A 21,584-nucleotide genomic window follows, 5' to 3' on the forward strand; every position below is an offset into this window, starting at 1 on the left:
CCTTACAGTAACCAGATTACCAGACCCCAAAAAAATGAATGGATTTTACAAACTACCCCTTCCTTCACCTCCTGCAGTTGATTTTGTCTCCGATGATGGCAAGGTAATGCATACTTCAAACCTTTCTCTGTGACCGTTAATGTCATTCTATTATTTATTATTGGAAATTATTTTATGAAATGGTAGCTAGTGTTAACGAGTTGATTAATTTTTTCATATCTCCCATCGTTTAGGACTCTACTTAATTTACCTCTGTAGACTTATTGAATAAAATAATAGGTTTAATTGTCTTTTATATATACTCTTGTCTAATACTCTTAACACTATACATTGGACTATAGATAAATATCATATTAATAGAATTCTGAAATGTAAATCCAACGTATGATTACACTTGAAACCATAATATTCTTAACTTTTTTTCATTTTGATCTTTTGTTTAAACATCTTCAGAATCAAAGAAAACTAAAACTGTAGAATGTGTAAGACAATGATGTTCTATTGTAGGACTCCAACAACCAAATTCAAAACGTGTCCAACTTATTACTTGGCCTCAGAAGAAGACACCGCCATGTTGTTTGACATTACCACTTTGACCAAATTATACATTTGGGCGAGTTTCTGTTCATTATTTCTTTTTCTCTTTCATTTCTTTCATGTTATGTTTTTATTTTTTGGAAATAAATGATACTTTTTATTATCATCATCTTTTATTTATTTATTTTTTAAAAGCACAATAATAAGAGAAATGAAGAGAAAAAGAATGAAAAAAAATCTTTTTTTTTCCAGTAAGTTTGAATCCTCTAAGGCACTATAAATAAATAAATAAATATAATCACTGAAAACTCGAATAATAAATTTTAGTTATTTATTAATTTATAATACATATAATATTATTTTATTATTATAATTTTAGTTGATTTTTTTTAATTAATGATTATAATTTTTATATTATTATCGTAAAGAATAATTTTTCTTCTTTCGAAATAAAAGTAAGGAAAAAAAAAACGTTTCATATTTTACTCCTCTCTTATTTTCAGGGTCGGTAATAAGAATCCTGACAACTTGCAATGTTATGGGGAAGAAAAAAAAGTTCAGAAATAAAGAAAAGTAAATCCAACCCCAAGGATTGAAATAAGGTGTAAGAGTTTAGTGCCACGGAAACAATTTATTTACCGAGAAAATTTGTTTAGATAAAAAATAATCACCGCAAGTAGAATTAATCTTACCCAGTAGAGTAGGTTGGAGAGAATGAGGAAATAAAAAAGGAAAAGTAAATCCAGGACAATAAGAACTTGTGCAATCACTGAAAAAGAAAATGGTTACGGTTGACCAGAGACAGTAACAAAAATGAATAGAACATAAAAGTGCGTGAGGTTGAAGCAAAAGAGTTGTCGTGTTTGTTTAGGTTTAGGAAAGGAAAGGGTTTTGCGGTGGTTACTGTCAATGGCGACGGCGGGGTTGTATCGGCGCCTTCTTCCTTGCCCCCCCGCCGTCGAGTTTGCTTCCTCACAAGGCAAGGTATGAGAATGGGTGCAGTAAATGTTAACATTTTGACTTTGTTAGATAGTATCATGTGTTTTTACTCACCTTTTTTTGTTTGATTGAATGCCAGCAACTATTTCTTGAATCCATTCAGAATGGAACCATGGAAGGCTTCTACAAGTTGGTTTCCTATTTCCAAACGCAATCCGAGCCCGCCTTTTGCGGCCTCGCCAGCCTGTCCATGGTCCTCAATGCTCTTGCCATTGATCCTGGCAGAAAATGGAAAGGTACATAACAAACAATCTAATGCTTCCATCACTAACCTAATTAATTATGAATATTTGCTTGAATCATTTAATCAATTGTCTCGAGTTCTATTATTTGCCTTGCAGGACCTTGGAGATGGTTTGATGAATCTATGTTGGACTGCTGTGAGCCTCTAGAAACAGTCAAGGCTAGAGGCATCACGTTCGGGAAGCTTGTGTGTTTGGCTCATTGTGCCGGAGCAAAAGTTGAAGCCTTTCATGCTACACATAGCAGCATCGATGATTTTCGTAAATATGTCAAGAAATGTTCCATGTCCGATGACTGTCACGTAATCTCATCGTACCACCGAGCTGCCCTCAAACAAGTATGTGCTATGGTTTGTGGAAGTTTGGCATAATAGGAAGTATGAAAGCTTTCCAAGTTTGATAGCTGATTTATGTATTTTGGTAGACACATTTAGTGCATATACTTAATTCTAGATGGTTTGAGTGTAAGCTTGCATTGTTTTTATGACAGACGGGAATTGGCCACTTTTCTCCGATTGGAGGGTATCATGTTGGAAGGGACATGGCACTTATTTTGGACGTTGCACGATTTAAGTATCCTCCCCATTGGATCCCACTTAAACTTCTTTGGGAAGGCATGAATTACATCGATGAGGATACTGGACAATCTAGGGGGTAAACTTTCTTATTTTATACTATTTTCTAATGGCCATGTAGCCTAATTAATTGAAGTTATACTGTTTTAGAATGTTACTGAAACCTGAGATCAACAACCACAAACAAGTATACTCAAAAGGGTTGGTGCCAGTGAACACTAAGAACTGAGTGTTTTTCATACGTAAGAATTAAGAAATTATGTAGCGATGACTGTAGCTGGCCAAGTTAAGCAATAAGAGAACTAAACACTTTCTCTCTCTCTCTCTCTCTTTTTTTTTTTTCTTTTTACATAGTTTAAGTGATTTGCTCAACTTTTTTACCCTCTTTAGGTTCATGCTTGTATCAAGGCCTCACAGGGAACCTGGATTGCTTTATACTCTGGTATTTTTCTTTTTGCTCAATAATGAATTTCACATTTCAGGATATAGTAAATAATGTTGGTTTGTGCATTAAATTGTTGGATAATTTCGTTATTTGTGCACTTGTATGTAGGTGACTAGGTGCATGGATTCCTTCAATGTTGTGCATTATAAATTCTCTGTTTTTGCGATTTGGTGAACTTGTTCTTGGGAGCATATTGATTTATTTCTAGTTTATGTGATTTTCTACTGAGCAATTATCTTTCTTGTGAAGTGGACTACAATTTACATTTCTGAACTGAGAAAATACCTTGTTTGTCATCTTATTTGCAAATACCGTGAAATGTTCTATTAGTTGAATTAGAAATGATAGTTGAGTGAGGTTTAATTGGATATGCTTTATCTGTGGTATGCTCATACAGAAGGTTGGAAAGTCAATTTGCACTATGTAGTTTTGGCCGTGTGTGTTTTAACTCCTATCTTATTTCATGCATTACACTTATTTTAACAATCCTATGAATTCTGAAATTAAGAGAATATAAGACGTCAATGTGTTTGCACACGTGAGTGTGTGTGTGGAGTGTCGTCACTCATGTTTTTGTTTTTCATTGTTTACATTGGTATGGGTTGGATGTATCTTGTGTGCGTTTGTGTAGTTTGTCACATTTGTGTTTTTTATTGTTTATGTTGGTATCGGTTATATGTATCTTGCAGAGCTGCAAACATGAGAGTTGGATTAATATTGCAAAATTCCTAATGGATGATGTTCCTCTTCTGTTAAAATCAGAGGATGTGAAAGACATCCTTCAGGTTGTTTCAATTATAGCCGCTTCACTGCCATCTAATTTTGAAGAATTCATCAAGTGGATTGCTGAGATCAGGAGGCGAGAGGATGGTGGTCCAAGTTTAAGCGCAGAGGAGAAAGCAAGGCTTGCTATCAAGGTTTAATATGTCCAATATCACCGTGTAACAATTCTCTCCTGCATTGCATATTCTATTTTGGTCTCGATAGTGTCATAGTAACTTTTTTGTTATGCAGGAAGAGGTATTGAAACAGGTGCAGGAGACTGGGCTTTTCAAACATGTGGCTTCCTTTTTGTCAAGTTCTTGCAGCAGGCAACAAGTATCAGGTGATGGGGACACGTTACCTATCATTGCTGCAAGTGTTTGTTGCCAAGGAGCAGAAATTTTAGGTGGGAAACCTAGCTCAGCAGGGTATTGCTGTCGAGAAACATGTCTGAAATGCTTGAAAGCTGAAGATGACAAGCCAATAACAATGGTTTCAGGGACTGTGGTAAATGGTAACAGCGAGCAAGGGGTTGATGTTTTGATTCCTTCATCATCTGAGAAATTATGTTGCATTTGCTCTAAAAGTAAGTACATAAGGGTGCACCCAGCTAGCACTGATGTGCTAACAGTGCTTCTGCTGTCCTTACCATCTACAACTTGGGCTGGCATCACAGATGAGCAGCTTTTGGCCGAAATACACGATCTTGTTTCAATTGAAAATCTTCCTACTTTGCTTCAGGAAGAGGTAGTAATCTCTCATCTGTTTTTATATCTATTTTGCATTGCATGGCAGCACTGTATTCTGCTAATTCCACTCTATCTTCATTCTTCAACTTCAACTTATTATAAACAATTCTGCATTTCAGGTTCTGCACTTGAGACGTCAGCTACACCTTCTCAAGAGATGTCAAGAGGGTAAGGTAGACGAGGATCTTGGTGCTCCTCTCTCTTGACTGTTAAATTTATACCCCATACCATTTTCTTAATCGTTCAACTAGCTTCATGACACGTCGAGTAGGGTAGAATCACTTAAATTGGCATTTACCACATGTTGACAACTGAAGATTTTCTTTTCTACCAGTGATTCAGTACATCATTTCCTAATTACATTATTTTCCTAGTTTATGATAATTCACCCTTGGTGATGGTATGAACTTCCCTATTAAATTCTTGTACTTTTTAAATATTGTTTTACACATATGATCTGATATTTATATCAAATTATAACAACATAAACAAAAAAAAATGTATTTAAAAAAATGTATTCAGTATATTTATCTAGGTTCTGCTCTTTCAAACTGCTCTCGCAAATAATTTAGTGTACAAAGTACGTAAAAAAGTTAAAGATGGTATTTAAAAAATGGTCAAAATTTCTTCACCAAAAAAAGATGGTCAAAATTTAGAGTTCCTTATGTGATTTTAGAGTTTTAGTGTTATTCTTATTAGCAAGTTTCACGGTGAGTGAGAAACGATGTTGACATTATTGTGGAATTTCAATTCTAAATACAGAACAATTTTAAAGATCTGTTTTTAAGTTCTATATCCTTAAAAAAATATACAGGAGAGTTTACCTAAAAGGAGAATTACAAATAAGAAAACATGAGTATTAAAATGTTATTAATTAAAATAGATGGACTAAAAGTACTGTTAAATCTAAAACAAAATAGAACAGTAGATCGATTTAAGTGATAGGTTAAGAAGTTCTCATGCTAGTATCATCACATTTTAAACATCATATTTAATAATACAATTGATTTAAGTGACTCACGACATATAACATCATTATAAACATCTTGCATCAGTCTTTTTATTCAAATCATTGAGATTGAGTACGGATTACTGAGTTGAACTTGACTCGCAGATCCTATATACAATTTATTGACATTTATGACTTGTTTGGTTTAGAGAAAAGAGAAAGTGGAAAAAAAAGAAAGTAGAAGAAAAGAAAGGAAAAGGTAAAAAAAAAATGATATAATTTTGAGTTATTTGACAGAAAATAAAAAGCTTTAAAAATCTAAAAAATATGTACCTGAAATGACATAACTAGCCTTAAAAAAGAGAGAGCCATAAAAAAACAATGTCATTTTAGTCATTTTACAATAAAATTCTTCTTTCCATTGTTTTTTAGTCATTGTTTTCCAGAACGTTCCTGGGATTAGCCTTCCATTATATATAAAAAAAGGGGGTTAACTTATGAAGTTCCAAATCACAAGCATGTTCCAAATAAGAATGATCTAATTTTATTTGTCAGTTTAAATTTAAACGTGCAAATCAAGAATATAGTTTAATCTTTGAGTTAAATGACTCAGTCTTTTTTCTCTTTTCTTAACTCTCCAATTTATCAAAGAAAAAAAACTTAACTAATTTTAACCAAAATATAAATAAAATCTGATAAAAAATTATTTTCGTCAAATATCAAACTCTACTAATATCTAAATAATTAAATTTTAACTTTAACATATTAATTATTTATCTGAATGAACATATGAATTTTATTTATTTATGGCATGTTCTTATATCAAAATTTTAAAAACCTATCATAAAAAATAGATAAAAGGTTAAATTATTCATTTGATCCCTATAGTTTCACGATTCTTATCTTTTTGGTCCCTATAATTTAAAAATGGTTTTTTTAATTCCTATAGTTTACATTTTAATTCTCTTTTAGTCCCTATAGTTTTGAAAGTGATTTTTTTAGTCCTTATAATTTATATTTTAATTTTCTTTTACTTACTATAATGGTCATTTTAGTCCCTGTACTTTATATTTTAATTTCATTTTAATCCTTACCATCAAAATATAAGTAATATTATCAATTACAATTAACTACAAAAATATTAGCAAATAATTCATAACTAATTTATCGATAATTTGTAATACAAAAAATAATTAATAATTTATAACTAATTTGTAGCTAATTATTTTTATATTTTTTTTGTAATAAGAACTAAAATGTAATTAAAATATAAATTATAGGGACTAAAAATATCACTTTCAAATTATAGGGATTAAAAGAGAATTAAAATACAAACTATAAGGACTAAAAAAAATACTTTTAAATTACATAGACTAAAAGATAATTAAAATATAAATTATAGAAACTAAAAAAACCACTAAATCATAAAATTATAGGTACCAAATAAATAATTTAACCTAAATAAAATAAAACCTTCCATGGACGGCATTCTAGAATGTACCGCATTGAAGATGAAGATACCAAATTGCTGAAAATGTTGATAAGAAATAGAGAAGAAGAAAAAAACAAATTAGTGTATATATATTTTGATGACATATAAAAGTAATGATAAAATATATTCATAGCTTTTATAAATTTTGATGGCATGTAGGGATTGAACATGTATATATGAGATTTACATAATCTATATATCTTTTTTAACCAATTCAATTAGACTTGTTAAACAAATTAGTATATACAATAATTATTTAATAAAACAAAAAATGAAGTATATAAAATAAAAGTAGAAAAAGTCAAAGTAGCTGTGAACAGGTGCTGCGGTTTGCTTCACCGTGAACAGAGAAAGATTGAAGAAGAAACAGAAGAAGAGAAGGTTTTATTTTGCATGGCAAGTCCAGGTTTATACCGCAGAGTGCTCCCATCTCCTTCAATCGAGTTCGCTTCGCCGGAAGGGAAGGTCAACGCTCCTTTTCCATCATTTCAAATCTCTATTTCTGTCTTAAGATCATAAACTGTTTGATTCATTGATTCTTTGTACAGAAGCTGTTCGGTGAAGCGCTTGAGCGAGGAACCATGCAAGGCTTCTTCAAGCTAATTTCATACTACCAGACACAGTCAGAGCCTGCATACTGTGGCCTCGCCACTCTTTCCGTTGTCCTCAATGCCCTTGCCATTGACCCTGGAAGGAAATGGAAAGGTATAGACAGATCCAATTTCTTCTTTCATTTTTTTTTTTGTGTTTTCTATGTTTTTAGCATAAAAGAAGAAGTCAGTTAATAGGTCCTTGGAGATGGTTTGACGAGTCCATGTTGGATTGCTGTGAGCCTTTGGCCAAGGTTAAATTGGAAGGCATTACGTTCGGTAAAGTTGCATGCTTGGCTCGATGTAATGGAGCTAAGGTTGAAGCCTTTCGATCGGATCAAAGCTCTGTTGATGATTTTCGCAACCGTGTGATTTCGTGCTCTTCTTCTGAGGATTGTCATGTGATTGTGTCTTACCACAGGACACCCCTCAATCAGGTGTTGTAAAGCTGGTTCATTACTCATTCCTGTTTGCGTTATCTGTTCATAAAGCATAACTCGTTTAGTAGCATTCTTTTAGTTGATTTCTAGGCCTGCTTCACTTTATACATAAATTGCTGAGTAGTTTATAGAAATGATGAGGGGAATTTGTCATATTGTTGGGTAACAGACTGGAATTGGCCATTTTTCACCAGTTGGAGGATATCATGCTGAGAGAGATATGGTCCTTGTTTTGGATGTCGCTCGTTTCAAGTATCCGCCTCACTGGGTTCCCCTTACCCTTCTCTGGGAAGGCATGAGCACCATTGATCAAGCAACCAGACTTCGTAGGGGGTAATACTAAGATCTCTTACACTCTTAATTGGAGAATAATAGTTAAGAGTGTCTTAAGGAATACAAGCGGCATACTCTTTATTATTGATTGAAATTCATGTGGGACTCACCAAATTGTGTGGTCCACACATTTCATCCTTAATGGGACCCACATGAAATTAACCTAATAATAAAGAATTTGTTGAAAAGAGTGTTCTATAGAGCGTGTTGCTAGCATTTCTCAGTGTCTTTTGTAAAAATTCATCAAAATTACAGCCTGATACTATTATGTCCTTCAAATATGTTGCACTTTTCCTTTTGCCAAAACTAAACCTTGTTGTAAGTTGTGTGAGAATTGGTTATTGAACAAAGGCGATAGTTTACTAGTCATAGGATTTTCATCTCCTGTGGTGTTCTTTCTTTTGATTCAAGTTTATAAACTTTTCGAAAATGGTAGTTTTTCCTGGCATGTATCCTATGCTTCAAAGAACTAGATTATTATTCATGCCCTAGTGTATTCACATCAAACAAAAGAAATCAAAATAGTAAAACTCCAGAGAATAATTGTTTAAAATTATTGAAGATAATATTTGACGATTTTCAAGTTTTGGTGAATTAGTTTGATTCATCTATAGATGTATATCTTCTGAGTCCTTTTTTTTTTGGATTTTTTAGGGTTATAAGTTTCATTTTAATCATGTTGTAGAACTTCTGAGGGAAAAGGGTGGAAGTCACAAATATCTTTACCTCATATCATAGGCATAATGATAATCTGATTGTATGCACTAAACTAAACTTGTGTTTCTCTATATATTCTGTCCACATTTATCTGATTAGTAGTTATCTGCTGGTGTAATTCGAAAATTGTACTATTTGAATGTATTAGTGTCATTAAAATCTTTCTAATTGGCCTTCCAAAAAAATATCTTTCTATTTGCTATGATTAAAGGATATGATTTCATGAACTCTTTTTGTTTGTTAAGCCTGTACAACTAGTCTTTTTGCCCTCCATTTATATTTGGAAATTTGTATTTCAGGTACATGATTATTTCGAGGCTTAACAGAGCACCATCTATACTTTATACTGTGGTATTGTGCTACTGGTTAATTCTTTCTTGAACTATTGGAGAACATACATAAAATTTCGAAAATCATGAATTTTAAATAGAGGGAAAAGTAATCTGACTCGCTGTAAATTATAATGGTATGGCCAGCTAGAAGATAGTTTCTTCTCCTGAAATTATATTGAACAATAACAAGTGTTGGCCAAACAAAGATCATGTTAAAAATATGGTTTGTCATTGGAAGGTCTGGATCCTGCCTAATATTCTATCCTTTTTCCCTTGTAGGACTATAATGGCTGAACATGTGCATTATTCTACTACATTAACAAAAACTCTATATCTAGATTTTTTTTTATGCTCTGCAAATAATTTCTCATTGTAGATCACATTAAATACCTAAAGACTATCTGCAGAGTTGTAGACATGAAGGTTGGAGCAGTGTTGCCAAATTTCTAACCGAAGATGTCCCTCAACTTCTAAAGTCAGAGGATCTAAAAGACATTCAGGAAGTACTCTCTCTTGCTTTTAAATCTCCTCCCAGTGAATTGAGAGGGTTAATAACATGGATTGCTGAAGTTCGCAGGCAAGAAGATGGGAATCTCACACTGAGTGAGGAGGAGAAAGGAAGGCTAGCTATCAAGGTTTTCACACTACATTTTTTCTTTTGATGTGTGTTATTTGCAAAATTAGGGACTTCATCTCATTGAAGAAAATCCAATAAATGATTAATCATAATGTTTAAGAGCTTTGAAATTTCAGGCTGACATACTGGAACAGATTCGAACAACTGGACTCTTCAAACACGTGACAAGGTGGTTGGATTCTGAAAGTTCATGTTGTAATACTTTAGCAAACCTTGGTGACAAAGATATGTTACCAGCACTTGCTGCCAGTGTTTGTTGCCAAGCGGCAGATCTTTTGACTGTTTGTGGTAGGCTAGGTTTGTCAGGTGGAAAATGCTGTAGTCAAATAGATGTAAAACATCTGAATGCTGATAGTGAAAATCCAGTAACATTAGTTTCAGGAATTGTTACAACTGGTGGTGGTAGTGAACAAGGAGTTGATGTGTTGGTCCCTTTGTGTCAAAGGGAACCAAGTAGGTTGTGTCTTTCTAATGAAGGTCACTGCATTGGCATGCACCCGTCTACTGCAGATGTCTTAACGGTGCTTTTATTGGCCTTGCCCTTGCATACGTGGTCTGGCATTAAAGAAGAAAAGCTGCGTGTGGAAGCTTTGAGCCTTCTAGCAACAGAAGATCTCCCTCCCCTACTTCAGGAAGAGGTAATGTCCATTTCTTTAGAATCTGTTATCCAGTTTTTCCTTTAATCTCAACTCTGAAAAATGACTAAAAAAAAATTCTTGACTTGATAAAACTGGACAACAAAGAAACAATATATGATTTCATGTTTAGTAATTTTCCTTGTAAAGTTCTCCTGTCTTAAAGGGTGAATTACACTTTACACCATTTGAAATTTTTCATCAAAATTAATTTTATTACACCAAGTTTTAAAACTACCTTTTAATTCATCAAGTTTCGAAACCATAAACTTGACCTTCACTTGAACACTTTGAAGATTCAGAAATGCTGGACTTGTTCATAATTTAGTTAAAACTGATAATAGACAGGTCATTTAGACTATAAAAGTAAGAGCATGAGAAAAGTTAATTAAAAGTTAATCATGGTCTATAATAGTTAATTCGAGTTCTCATCTCTCATTTGATATACTTCCTCTCTCTCTATATATAATGAGTTCATGTTGTCAAAAGATACGTGATTCTTTGAGGATAACAAGCTGCTGCAAGGTGTAGAAACTAAGGTTGTGTTTGGTTTAGGGAGTTTGTGGATCCCATGTGAGACCCACACCTTTTACACTCTACTTTAATTTAAAAATTTATCTTCTATTTTCATTCTCTAAACCAAACACAACATAAAGTGTACGCCGGGTCGGATTTTTGGCTAACCCACTACCCAAACTGATTAACATACTTTGGTTTGAGTTAGTAACACATTCTTTTAAATATATTTTCTACTATTGACTTAAATTTATTAAAAACCATATAATTTTGTAGGTTTCACTTCTTATTTATTTGGGCTATGTTCGGCAGAACTAGCTGAAAAACTAGCTTATTAAATTATAAGTATTTGATAAAACTAACTAGTGAAGTAGTTGAAAAGTGTAAAATAACATAAAAATAATAAAATCATGATTTATTTAAAATGGGTAATAAGAAAATTGAATAAATATATTAAGGATAAAAATAGAAAAAACTATAAAAAACTAGAAGCTAGCATTTTAAAAAACTCTACTTTAAGTAGTGTTTCAAAAAACACTAGAAGTTACTAAAAAGGATTTGTTTACCGATCAGTCAAAGAAGTTTTTCAGTAAATATAAAAAATTAGAAACTAACTCAAATGTCTTGGCGAACATAGCCTCGGTCTAACTCATGATTGTACTTTCAAAAAAATTCAACAAATGAAAAAAAAATTGTTAGAAAGAATATGCTGCTAGCATTCCTTATCTAAGCAAATGCTTTACTCTACATGGTTTGGGTGAAAATATAGTTTTTGATATACAATGGGAGTTGATAGATCCATGTCCAACCCACCAATTGGGATAGGGCTTGGTGGTGATTTATTGTTTCTAATACTCATTAACATGTTCAAAAGTTTTTTTGGAACAAAATTCAAGAGGTAAAATGTTATTTAAAATCGACTAAGCACTCATTTGGTTTAGAATTGGTAAAATTGATTTTGAATCATTTGATGTGATTGAGAGGTGTGCCTAAATTTCATTCACATATTTGCATTGGAATGTCTATTTTCTATTAAAAAGTGCGAGGATATACTTTCTAACTTCAAAACAAATAAGGGCTAAATGTAGAGAACTTGGTGGGTTGATATGAAACCAAGTACTGTCACAGTTAATTCATGACACGAACAAATGAAGACAACTTGGTGGGTTGGGGGAAAATATTATTGTAACATTTCAATGTAGTAACTAAGCTGATTAGTTGTTGATACTTATTCGTGAAACAGGTTTTGTTCTTGCGAGACCAACTCCATTTTCTCATGACTGATATCAGTGCTCCTTCTCCCTCATGATACTATTGTCTATCAGTTTTGACTAATGTAACGGGTTCCTACAATACGATGACATTAGACTGTTTTAGCATCAGGTGTGTCCTTGAACTTGGAATCAATACAGCATTAGCATTGCTGTGGTGCTATGTTGAACACGTCAAAAAACAACTACAGTTGTACCTTTGGGCAAGAAATTTAGACAACATAATTGTGTATGGAAAGAATATCATGCGGATTTGCATAATCTGTTGATGGAAGATGAGGATAATCATCGGAATGTACTAAAACAATTTGGGTCTGATAATTTGGACAAACATTTATATATGAAGAAAATAAGAAAAATGAAATAAACTTATTCAAAAGCTAATGCTAGTTTATGTTGTTAGAGTTTTGTGATCTTAGTTTCTTTGTCCCACGTCGCTTGATTTGTAAAATTTGTGTCTCATTTAGACACCTTGTAAGCTTTAAAAAGTGCAAGTAACAAGAAAGTTTTTTTTGTGTCTTTTCTCTCTTCTCCTTATTCCTTTCTCTTCTTCGTATTGATCTATACTAACAACTAGTATCAGAACTTTTGGTTACTCCACGGGATTTCCTTAGTTTAGAGGAATTAGTGAGAGTCTTCTCAGTTTAGAGGAGGCAGTGGGAGCAATGGCATTAGAAGAGGGGAAGGTGAAGATTGAAAAGTTTGACGACAGAGATTTTAGCTTTTAGAAGATGCAGATAGAGAATTATCTATATCAGAAGAAGTTGTATCAACCCTTATCAGGAGATAAGCCAGACGATGTGAAGCAAGAAAAATGGAACTTGCTAGATCGACAGGCTCTTGGCGTGATCAGATTGATATTAGCCAAGAACGTCGTGTTCAACATCGTAAATGAGAAGACTACTGCAGGCTTAATGAAGGCGTTATCAGATATGTACAAGAAGTCGTCGACAGCCAACAAAGTAAACTTGATGCGTCAGTTGTTCAACCTCAAGATGGGAGAAGGTAACTCTGTAACTGATCATATTAATGAATTTAATACTATTTTTGCTCAGTTGGAGTCAGTACAGATTAAATTTGAGGATGAGGTGAAGACATTGATTCTATCGTCATCACTACCGGATAGTTGGGTTGCAATTGTTACTGTAGTTAGTAGTTCTACAAGGGAGAACACATTAAAGCTTAGTGACATCCCTGACTTGATCTTAAGCGAAGATGTTCGCAAGAGAGATTCAGAAGAATCTTCTAGTCATGTTTCCAATTCAACATTAAATACTGAAGGCAGAGGAAGGACTACTCAGAAGGGTCAGAATGGTCGAGGCACATCAAAGTCAAGAGGGAAATGTCAGACAAAATTTCAAAGTGACATTATCTGCTAGAATTGTGACAAGAGAAAATAAGAAGTGTGATGATGATGAATCCGCAACTGCAGCAACTAATGAATTTGATGATGCATTAATTTGCATTTTGGATAGTCTTGTTGATTCATGAGTTATGGACTCAGGTGCGCCATTCCAGACTACTCCTTCTAAAGATTTATTGTCTAACTATGTTTTTGGAAGGTTTGGGAAAGTTTATCTTGCAGATGGAAAATCTCTTGACATTGTCGAAAAAGGTGATATTGACATCAAGACCTCCAGTGGATCCCTATGGAAATTGCACAATGTCAGACATATTCCTACCTTAAAGAGAAATTTAATATCTATAGGGGAATTGGATGATGAGGGGCATTACACCACTTTTGGAGATAGAGCTTGGAAGGTATCAAAAGGCAATCTCATTGTGGCTCGTGGGAAAATATAGTTATCTCAGAAGTAGCTAAGGAGATGATTTGGCTAAAGAATTTTCTTAATGAATTAGGAAAAAAAAAAGATAATGATTCAATGTTCAGTGACAGTCAAAGTGCTATAAGTCTTGTTAAGAATCCAGTCTTCCATTCTAGATACAAGCATATTCAATTAAGATACCATTTTATAAGGGAGTTGATAAATGATAAAGACTTATCTTTGCTGAAGATCTTAGTATCAGAGAATCCAACAGATATGTTGACTAAAGTTGTTACAACTGACAAGCTTAGGCTTTGCATTGCCTTAGTCAGCCTTCGAGGATAATTAAAGATGAAGGCGCTACACTAGGTAAAGAGTCGATGAACTCATTGTTTATAAGGAGCTGCTAGAATTTGGAACTTAGATCCCAAGTAAGAGAATTATTAGAGTTTTGTAGTCTTAGTTTCTTTGTCCCATATAAAGTTTGATTTGTGTCTTCTGTCTCTTAACATATACACAAGTTAATTCGATGGAGCTCTCTTATATTAGCTCTTGGAGAATTTTTTTTTCCATAAGTACTCGCGGAGAATTTTATCTAAATGTCATTGGTTTTTCTCCAAATTGATATTCTCACTTTTTGAAGTGAATCATTTCTTTCAACCAAATAATTATTTTGTCAGTTATGTTACAAGCTATAATTAGGAATTAAAATGAATTTAGTTGCTCCTGACAGGGTATCATGTGATAACTAACATTCAAAGGCTATTATAATTCCATCATCGTTGTGTGCTATCTTAAAGGTTGCCCGTTGAAGACATGCGATGATTATTGATTGATACGAAGCTGATGTTAAATGAATTGAAAGTGTATAATCGTTGAACTATGCATAGATATTATCATATTTTGTTTTTCTCCAAATCGATATTCTCGCGTTTTGTAGTGATTTATTTCCTTCAACCAAATGATCATCTTGTCAGTAACATTCAATGACTATATTAATTACATTATCGTTGTGTGCTATATTAAAATAGTTGACAAGGCAAATTGGGGACGTGCGATGATTGATACGTAGCTGATGCTGAATGAATTGAACCATGCTGACAGGTTCCATGAACTACAACCACAATTTATATGATACTCTCTATAGTGTGGATTTTATTTTTTTCTTCTGTGGCTACTTTTATTTTTAGAATACTAATATTTGGCGATACTCACAATGGTCCTTCATCAATATCAGAAGGGTTGGTTATAGGTGTGGACTAGAAAATAAGGGCGGTAGAAGAGGCCATGGGCAATCGGGTTTTGAAGAGGAATGGCCCTATATATTTTTAGTCTGTGTTTGCATTCACGAGAGGAATGGAGTAGATGAAGTTGAAATAAATAGTTGTCACTTTTTGGATTGTTTATAATGGGGTTGAGTGAAATGAATTTTTTTGTTTCTTCTAATTTTATCTATATGGAGTTGAATTTTTTTCTTCTCAAATCACATGTATTATCATCTAGCATATGTAATCCTATTTGAATTTGATATTTAACACAATTAAATACTTTTTTTTTTAAAAGTAACATAACTGCATACTTAAAATTTAGGATTAAATTGAAATAACTTTAAGTCAGTTAATCCATTTGTTCATTAATCATATAAATAGATTTAATTGACTATATTAATCGTTTTACTATTTTGTAACCTTTTAAAAGAACTGAATGATTTTTTTTCTTATTTTAACACAATAATACATTAATTTAATTTCATTTTAATCCCATCTAATTTTATTCTGCTTCACTTCATTATCAATTATGTAGACGACAAACTTGGAAAACTGTTCGGCATTATTTTCGTTACTTGTTTAGCCCTCACAGGACTAACACGTTATTTGACTAAATTTTGCATTAGAGCATCCTTTTTTCTGCTGTGCTGAATTTCTTAATTAATAATACCTTTTTCTTAATGGGTTCTCAATTTTTGTATGCTTAATTATGTTTTTAATATTTTAGATTTGGAATGAATCCGATTTTGGTCGCTCAAATTAAAAAAAAAAATCATTTTAGTCCTTAAAAAAGTAATACTTTAGTCGTTCACACAAAATTTAGAGATTAAAATTAATTTGGGTACAACTTTTAATTATATTTAAAATTTTAATATTAATTTTATCAAAATTAATTTACTTTACTTTAAAACAAATAGAATCTAAACTTAAATTTAATAGAACAAAAGTTAAGTACAGTTCTTTAAATATTGTTTACTAATTAAAATTGAAGTTTTGTTTTATTTTTTGTTTGTATTATTCCAATGTTCTCATAAAAAAATACTTTTTGAGCAATTCTGAAAAAGGGATAAATGTTAATGAATGTTTTTATAACACTTATTAAAGATAAATAAAAATGAAAATAAAATATTTTTATGATTAAATTATAATTTTGATTTTCTTATAATATTAAATATGCGAATTTGGTTAGTTGATCATCCAAAATCAAATATTAAATTTAACGTGACATATTAATATTGACATGAAAGTTATGTGGGGATTAACATTGTGCTTATGTAAAAAAATATTAAATGAAGAGAAAAATAAAAAATATCTTAAAATAAAAGTTAAACTGTAAGACACTTATTTTATTTTTATAAGTATATTAATTTTTTATATATATCATTAGTTAAGATTTATTAATTTTTTTTCAAATAAATATTTTTTATTTTATTTTATTATATATATATATATATATATATATATATATATATATATATATATTATTTTGAATAGTTTACATATTTTTATTTTACCCATTTATAATTAAATTTCATAAATTAATATGTAAATTATTTGCATAATTTTTTTTTGGTAAATTGATTTAATATACAAATTATTTTTCCTCTAATTATTTACATAAATTTATTAATAAATAAAACAATAAAATATTTATTTTGTTTAATTAATTGTATTAATATTATTTTCTATGTATCATTAATCCAGAATTATTAGTTTTTTAAAAAATTATAAAAATTTATAAATTGAAAAATATTTAATATATAAATATTTTTAATTTTGCTTGGATAATTATAATCTGTATATTAAAATAATTTTACCTAAAATCAGTGATCTCTGATTTACAACCAAAAAATTACATCTTACTCTCCAAATCCAAATTGATTATTTACTAAAAAAATTACACAATTAAAATTGCAGCGTTGAACCAAAGGAAGCCCCCGCGACCGTGGAGACCAAATTCTATCTTTTACACGTAAGACGTAACCAATCATAAACTTTTCACACGATTCTTTTATCATCTAAGCAGGAAAAAAAAACCACATTGTCATTCATCTCATCATCAGCATCCTTAAATTCAACTCCACCCTATCCCCTGTCCTGTTTCCTCTCATATCATATCCTGCCTCTGTGCAATTCCCTCCCTTTGGTTCCTAAGCGACAAACACTGACACTGAACATAATGGTCCTAAAGTCTTTGTTTCTCAATTCTCACCAATCATGGTTAAGAAATCACAATCAAGCACATTTTCCCACATTCTTGAATTCCACGAAGAAGACCTAGTCATAGTCTTTCACATTCCCATTGTCTTCTCTCTTGTCCTTCCCAATATCCAATTCCCTCTCCCAGTTTCCTATCATGAAAAAGACAAGCACGAAACAGAAACTGGGCTAACCAAATTTATTGGGCCACCTCGTACTCTCTCCTCAGTTTCTGATCCGCTGATAAAAAAAGGCAAAGTTTGTAACAACTTGTGCAAGTGCAACTCACACACATTGAAAATATATACTTTAAAACAAAGAAAGATATAGAGAGAGAAAATGGAAGGGAGAGAGAGTCGTCACCCATTGCTTAGAGGAGGTAGGAAAAGAGAGGAGAAAAGTTACAAGCATGTCTTATCCACCACTCAGATGCATGTCATGGCTGCCATATGTGATGCCCTCATTCCTTCACTCCCACTCAACAAGGACACCTCACAAGACCAAGCTCTCTCTGACTTCTACAATACCTCTGCTTCTCAGCAACCTTTTCCTGATGAGGTAATAAATTCCCTCTCTATTTTTTATGATTCCAAGTTTACAAGAAATTTATTATATGATCTGAGACTTCTATAGTTTCAGTCAATCACACCCACATGTCAGATTTTTAACTAACACTCTGATACTATCAATGTCTCGGTCAATTTTTAACTATCATGCACGTGCCATGTGTCACTTAAAATTTGACATGTGCGTGTCAATTAAAGATTGACCTGAGACTATAGAAACCTAGCAACTCAAGATCATCTAATTATTTCTAAAGGTTTATCTTCTTTGATTTGATAGTTTGTAATTGTATTTGATAATTGATAATAGTATAAATATTAAGTTGTTTATTTTTTTTCTTTGAATATGAAAATCAGGCTGCTAGAAGTGGTGTCGTTGGTGAGTTGGGTTCTGTGGATGTTGTCTTTCAGATTGGGGACGCTGTTGATCTGTGGAAGACTTTGCTTGGACTGGAAGCGGCCTTTCGTTGACAAGTTCCTCTGAGATTTCCTACGAGAAGAGAGAACAAATTCTCTGGAACTGGACCAGGGAAAAGAGTTGGGTAGCCCTGAGGGTAGTGTTTGTGCTCATCAAACTTTTTTTGCTTCTATAATTTCTTCTTAAGGGTAAGGTTCTTCACTAGTTTTAGTAAGATTAATTCAAAACATGGTTGAGTTCAAATTGCAGAGGACTATTTTTTTTTTTTTTTTTTATCTTTCATAGTAGGCATTGCTGTATATGTATTTTTTTTTTATCAAGCTATCTTCCACATTTGATGATATGATAAATTGGGAAATACGGATACACATGCTTTTGGTAAAAGGAAGGAGCCCATGATTGCGTAGTTACTTGAAAAACTTTCTATGTTTGTTTTTGTTTACTTGACAAATATAGATAGAGTGATAGACCCGCTGAGATATGTTCAAAAGTTTGACTAATGACTTGAATATATGAAAGGACTGATAAAGAATAAACTGAACCAATGCCAAAAAAAACTGAACCTATTAAATACTAGTCAAACAGGTTTTGATTTTTTATTTATTTTTATTTAACCAAGGTATTTCGGGTTTCTTATTTAACATCCAACTAATTATCTTCCACTAAAAAGAATTTACTCATACAAAGCCATTTTAAAATACTTTTTCAAGCAGCTAAACAACATTGTTTTAAATATTGTGTCATGTATGAACTTTTTTTGAATGTAATTTTTAATGGTAAATACAAACTTATGAATATTATACTCATGCAAATTTAATTTCTCATATATCTCATTCCTAAACTATTTGCTGGTTTATTTACTTTGGGCCTTTTTTTCTTTTACTCTCCAAATGCTTTAGACTGATGCAAACGGGTAAAATCCCACATGGAAAGCAATTGGATACCAAGTGGACACCAAGGAGAAGTTGATCAGAAAGGAATTAATAGAAACCATGTATTGATTCTACTTTAGTCAAATCCCTCACTGAAAAAGGCCTTGAAGTCACTGAAGATAAAAGGCAGAACCTATACAAGGTCAAATGTGATGTTGTGATTATGGGGTCAGGTTGTGATGGAGGAGTTGCAGCTGCAGTTCTTGCAAACTCTGCTCATAAAGTAATAATCTTATAGAAAGGAGAGTATTTTGTTTCACATGACTATTCTTCCCTTGAAGGTCCATTCATGGATGAGCTATACGAATCGGGGGGCATTATGCCAAGTCTTGATGGGAAGATGATGATCCTGGCTGGCTCAACAGTTGGTGGAGGTTCTGCTGTAAACAGGTCTGCAAGCATCAGAACACCTGATTCTGTTCTGAGGGAATGGTCCAAAAAATATAAAATTCCACTCTTTGCAAGCTCTGATTACCAATCTGCCATGGAATCAGTGTGCAGAAGGATTGGTGTGACAGAGAAGTGCAAGAAGGAAAGCTTTCAGGATCAGATTCTCATACAAGGATGTGAGAAAATGAGCTCGAAAGTAGATTCAGTGGCTATAAATTCCTCAGAAGATCACTATTGTGGTTCATGCTGTTATGGTTGTAGAACAGGAGATAAGAAGGGCACTGACTCTACTTGGTTGGTTGATGCTGTAGGAAATGGTGCAGTGATCCTCACTGGCGGTATCATAACTTCGATCCACAAGGAATATGCAGTGGATTCCACCCCAAGATTCATCATAGAAACACTTTCTCTAGGACCAGGATCATTTTTGGCGTTTGTCCCGTGGCTTTCAGGAGAAGTGAAGGCTGAAGGGAGAGTTACTTACAGACTTGACCAAGCAGACAAAGAAAGCCTTAGAGTTGGACTGAGGATGGCATTGAGGATTTTGGTTGCAGCAGGTGCTGTGGAAGTGGGAACATACAGAAGTGATGGCCAAAGAATCAAGGAGGAAGAATTGGAGGAGTTTCTTGACACTGTGACAATTGTTGGGGGTCCAAAGTCAAGGAATGAAGTGTGGACAGTGTTTGCCACTGCACATCAGATGACAAGTTGTAGAATGGTTGCCACTGAAGAAGAAGGTGCACTTGATGAGAATGGTGAGAGTTGGGAAGCAAAAGGCTTGTATGTGTGTGATGGCAGTGTTTTGCCAAGTGCAGTTGGTGTCAACCCCATGGTAACCATTCAGTCTACTTCTTACTGTATTGCCACTAAGATTGCAGAATCACTTAGCAAACCATGAAAAATCAAGTTGTACTGTTTCACGAAAAGAAAAAATACTATGCATTCTTTACACTGTCATCCCATTAGAAATATTATTTATGATAAATTTGTTAAGTTTAATAATTATCTTAAAAATCATATAAACAATGATTTGTGATTAAATAATAGTGCATCACCGTTAAACTTAATTTCAATGTAAGTTTCATAAAAAATGTGCATGTGGCTCATCTCTTTAGTTTCCTTTAAATTCAGCATTTTGTCCCGGTTATACGGGTATTGTTGGTGTTAGTTAATGGATTTCCATGTAACTGTGTCAATGTATGCTATGGACTATGGAGGACTTTATAATAAGATGTTATTTATTCTGTTTTTATGGATTATGCAACTTCTAAGTTCTATAGAAAGAGCACGTGCACCATATCGGCAGAAATTAAGCGCGAGAGCAATAAGATGAATGACATGACCCCTTGTTTGACGTTTTGAATATCATGCCAGCTTGTATTGTATGGCTAACATCAGCACCAACAAGTAACAACCACATGCAAGATTTCTATGGATAAATTATGAACTTAATGCACCAAACCAGCCAAAATATCTAATATGGCATTTGTGATACATCAAATTTGTAATAACCAATAATCTTATCTGTCTCTATTTATTTGTGTATTTATAAATTCAAGAGAACAACAATTATTTTTTTTTAATGATATCCTTAGTTATACTTAATTCTTAAACATTGGGTAGTTTTTTTTTTACTGCATCACATTGGGTAGTTAAAAATAGATTAAATATAAAAGAATATATTAATAATATTTTTTTAGTTTGTGTTATAATTTTAAATCTTGTTGGATAAATAAAAAGAAAAATAATTCTAATTTTTTCTATAGCATCTTCCTATTAATCCTCTTGTTGAAAAAGCTTTGACACCGTTGCTTCAATAAGAACTTT

At 32.6% G+C, this 21,584-nt stretch overlaps 2 protein-coding genes and 1 pseudogene across 3 annotated transcripts; all 3 read left to right on the forward strand.

Annotated features, from left to right (window-relative positions):
* The first annotated feature begins 1,304 nt into the window (after positions 1-1,304).
* PCS1 (homo-phytochelatin synthase) lies at positions 1,305-4,729 on the forward strand. The gene is given in 8 exon segments (NM_001248647.1): positions 1,305-1,521; positions 1,616-1,772; positions 1,878-2,116; positions 2,269-2,432; positions 2,744-2,795; positions 3,488-3,715; positions 3,813-4,307; positions 4,429-4,729. Coding segments are annotated over 8 exon segments (1,497 nt in total). The 5' UTR covers positions 1,305-1,446; the 3' UTR covers positions 4,516-4,729.
* A 2,292-nt stretch (positions 4,730-7,021) lies between these two features.
* On the forward strand, positions 7,022-12,441 carry LOC100782042 (glutathione gamma-glutamylcysteinyltransferase 3). 2 transcript variants are annotated; one of them, XM_003521253.5, is made up of 8 exons: positions 7,022-7,215; positions 7,299-7,455; positions 7,539-7,777; positions 7,950-8,113; positions 9,130-9,181; positions 9,570-9,797; positions 9,916-10,437; positions 12,194-12,441. In XM_003521253.5, the coding sequence occupies exons 1-8, from the start codon at positions 7,144-7,146 to the stop codon at positions 12,257-12,259; spliced, it is 1,500 nt and encodes a 499-aa protein (XP_003521301.1). In that variant the 5' UTR covers positions 7,022-7,143; the 3' UTR covers positions 12,260-12,441. The 2 variants fall into 2 exon arrangements, with proteins under 2 accessions (XP_003521301.1, XP_006576950.1); XM_006576887.4 differs by lacking the exon at positions 7,022-7,215 and having other exon boundaries at positions 7,532-7,777.
* Positions 12,442-17,206: 4,765 nt separating this feature from the next.
* LOC100783116 (long-chain-alcohol oxidase FAO2-like) lies at positions 17,207-20,894 on the forward strand (annotated as a pseudogene).
* The last annotated feature ends 690 nt before the right edge of the window (positions 20,895-21,584 follow it).

The sequence above is a fragment of the Glycine max genome, chromosome 3 (genome assembly GCF_000004515.6).
Source record: "Glycine max cultivar Williams 82 chromosome 3, Glycine_max_v4.0, whole genome shotgun sequence".
Classification (NCBI taxonomy): domain Eukaryota; kingdom Viridiplantae; phylum Streptophyta; class Magnoliopsida; order Fabales; family Fabaceae; genus Glycine; species Glycine max.

Coding starts and splice junctions, on each gene's coding strand:
- LOC100782042 (XM_003521253.5), top strand. CDS start 7,144: ATGGCAAGTCCAGGTTTATACCGCAGAGTGCTCCCATCTCCTTCAATC. Junction 7,778..7,949: donor ACAGGACACCCCTCAATCAG/GTGTTGTAAAGC, acceptor GTTGGGTAACAG/ACTGGAATTGGCCATTTTTC. Junction 8,114..9,129: donor GCAACCAGACTTCGTAGGGG/GTAATACTAAGA, acceptor TTTGTATTTCAG/GTACATGATTATTTCGAGGC.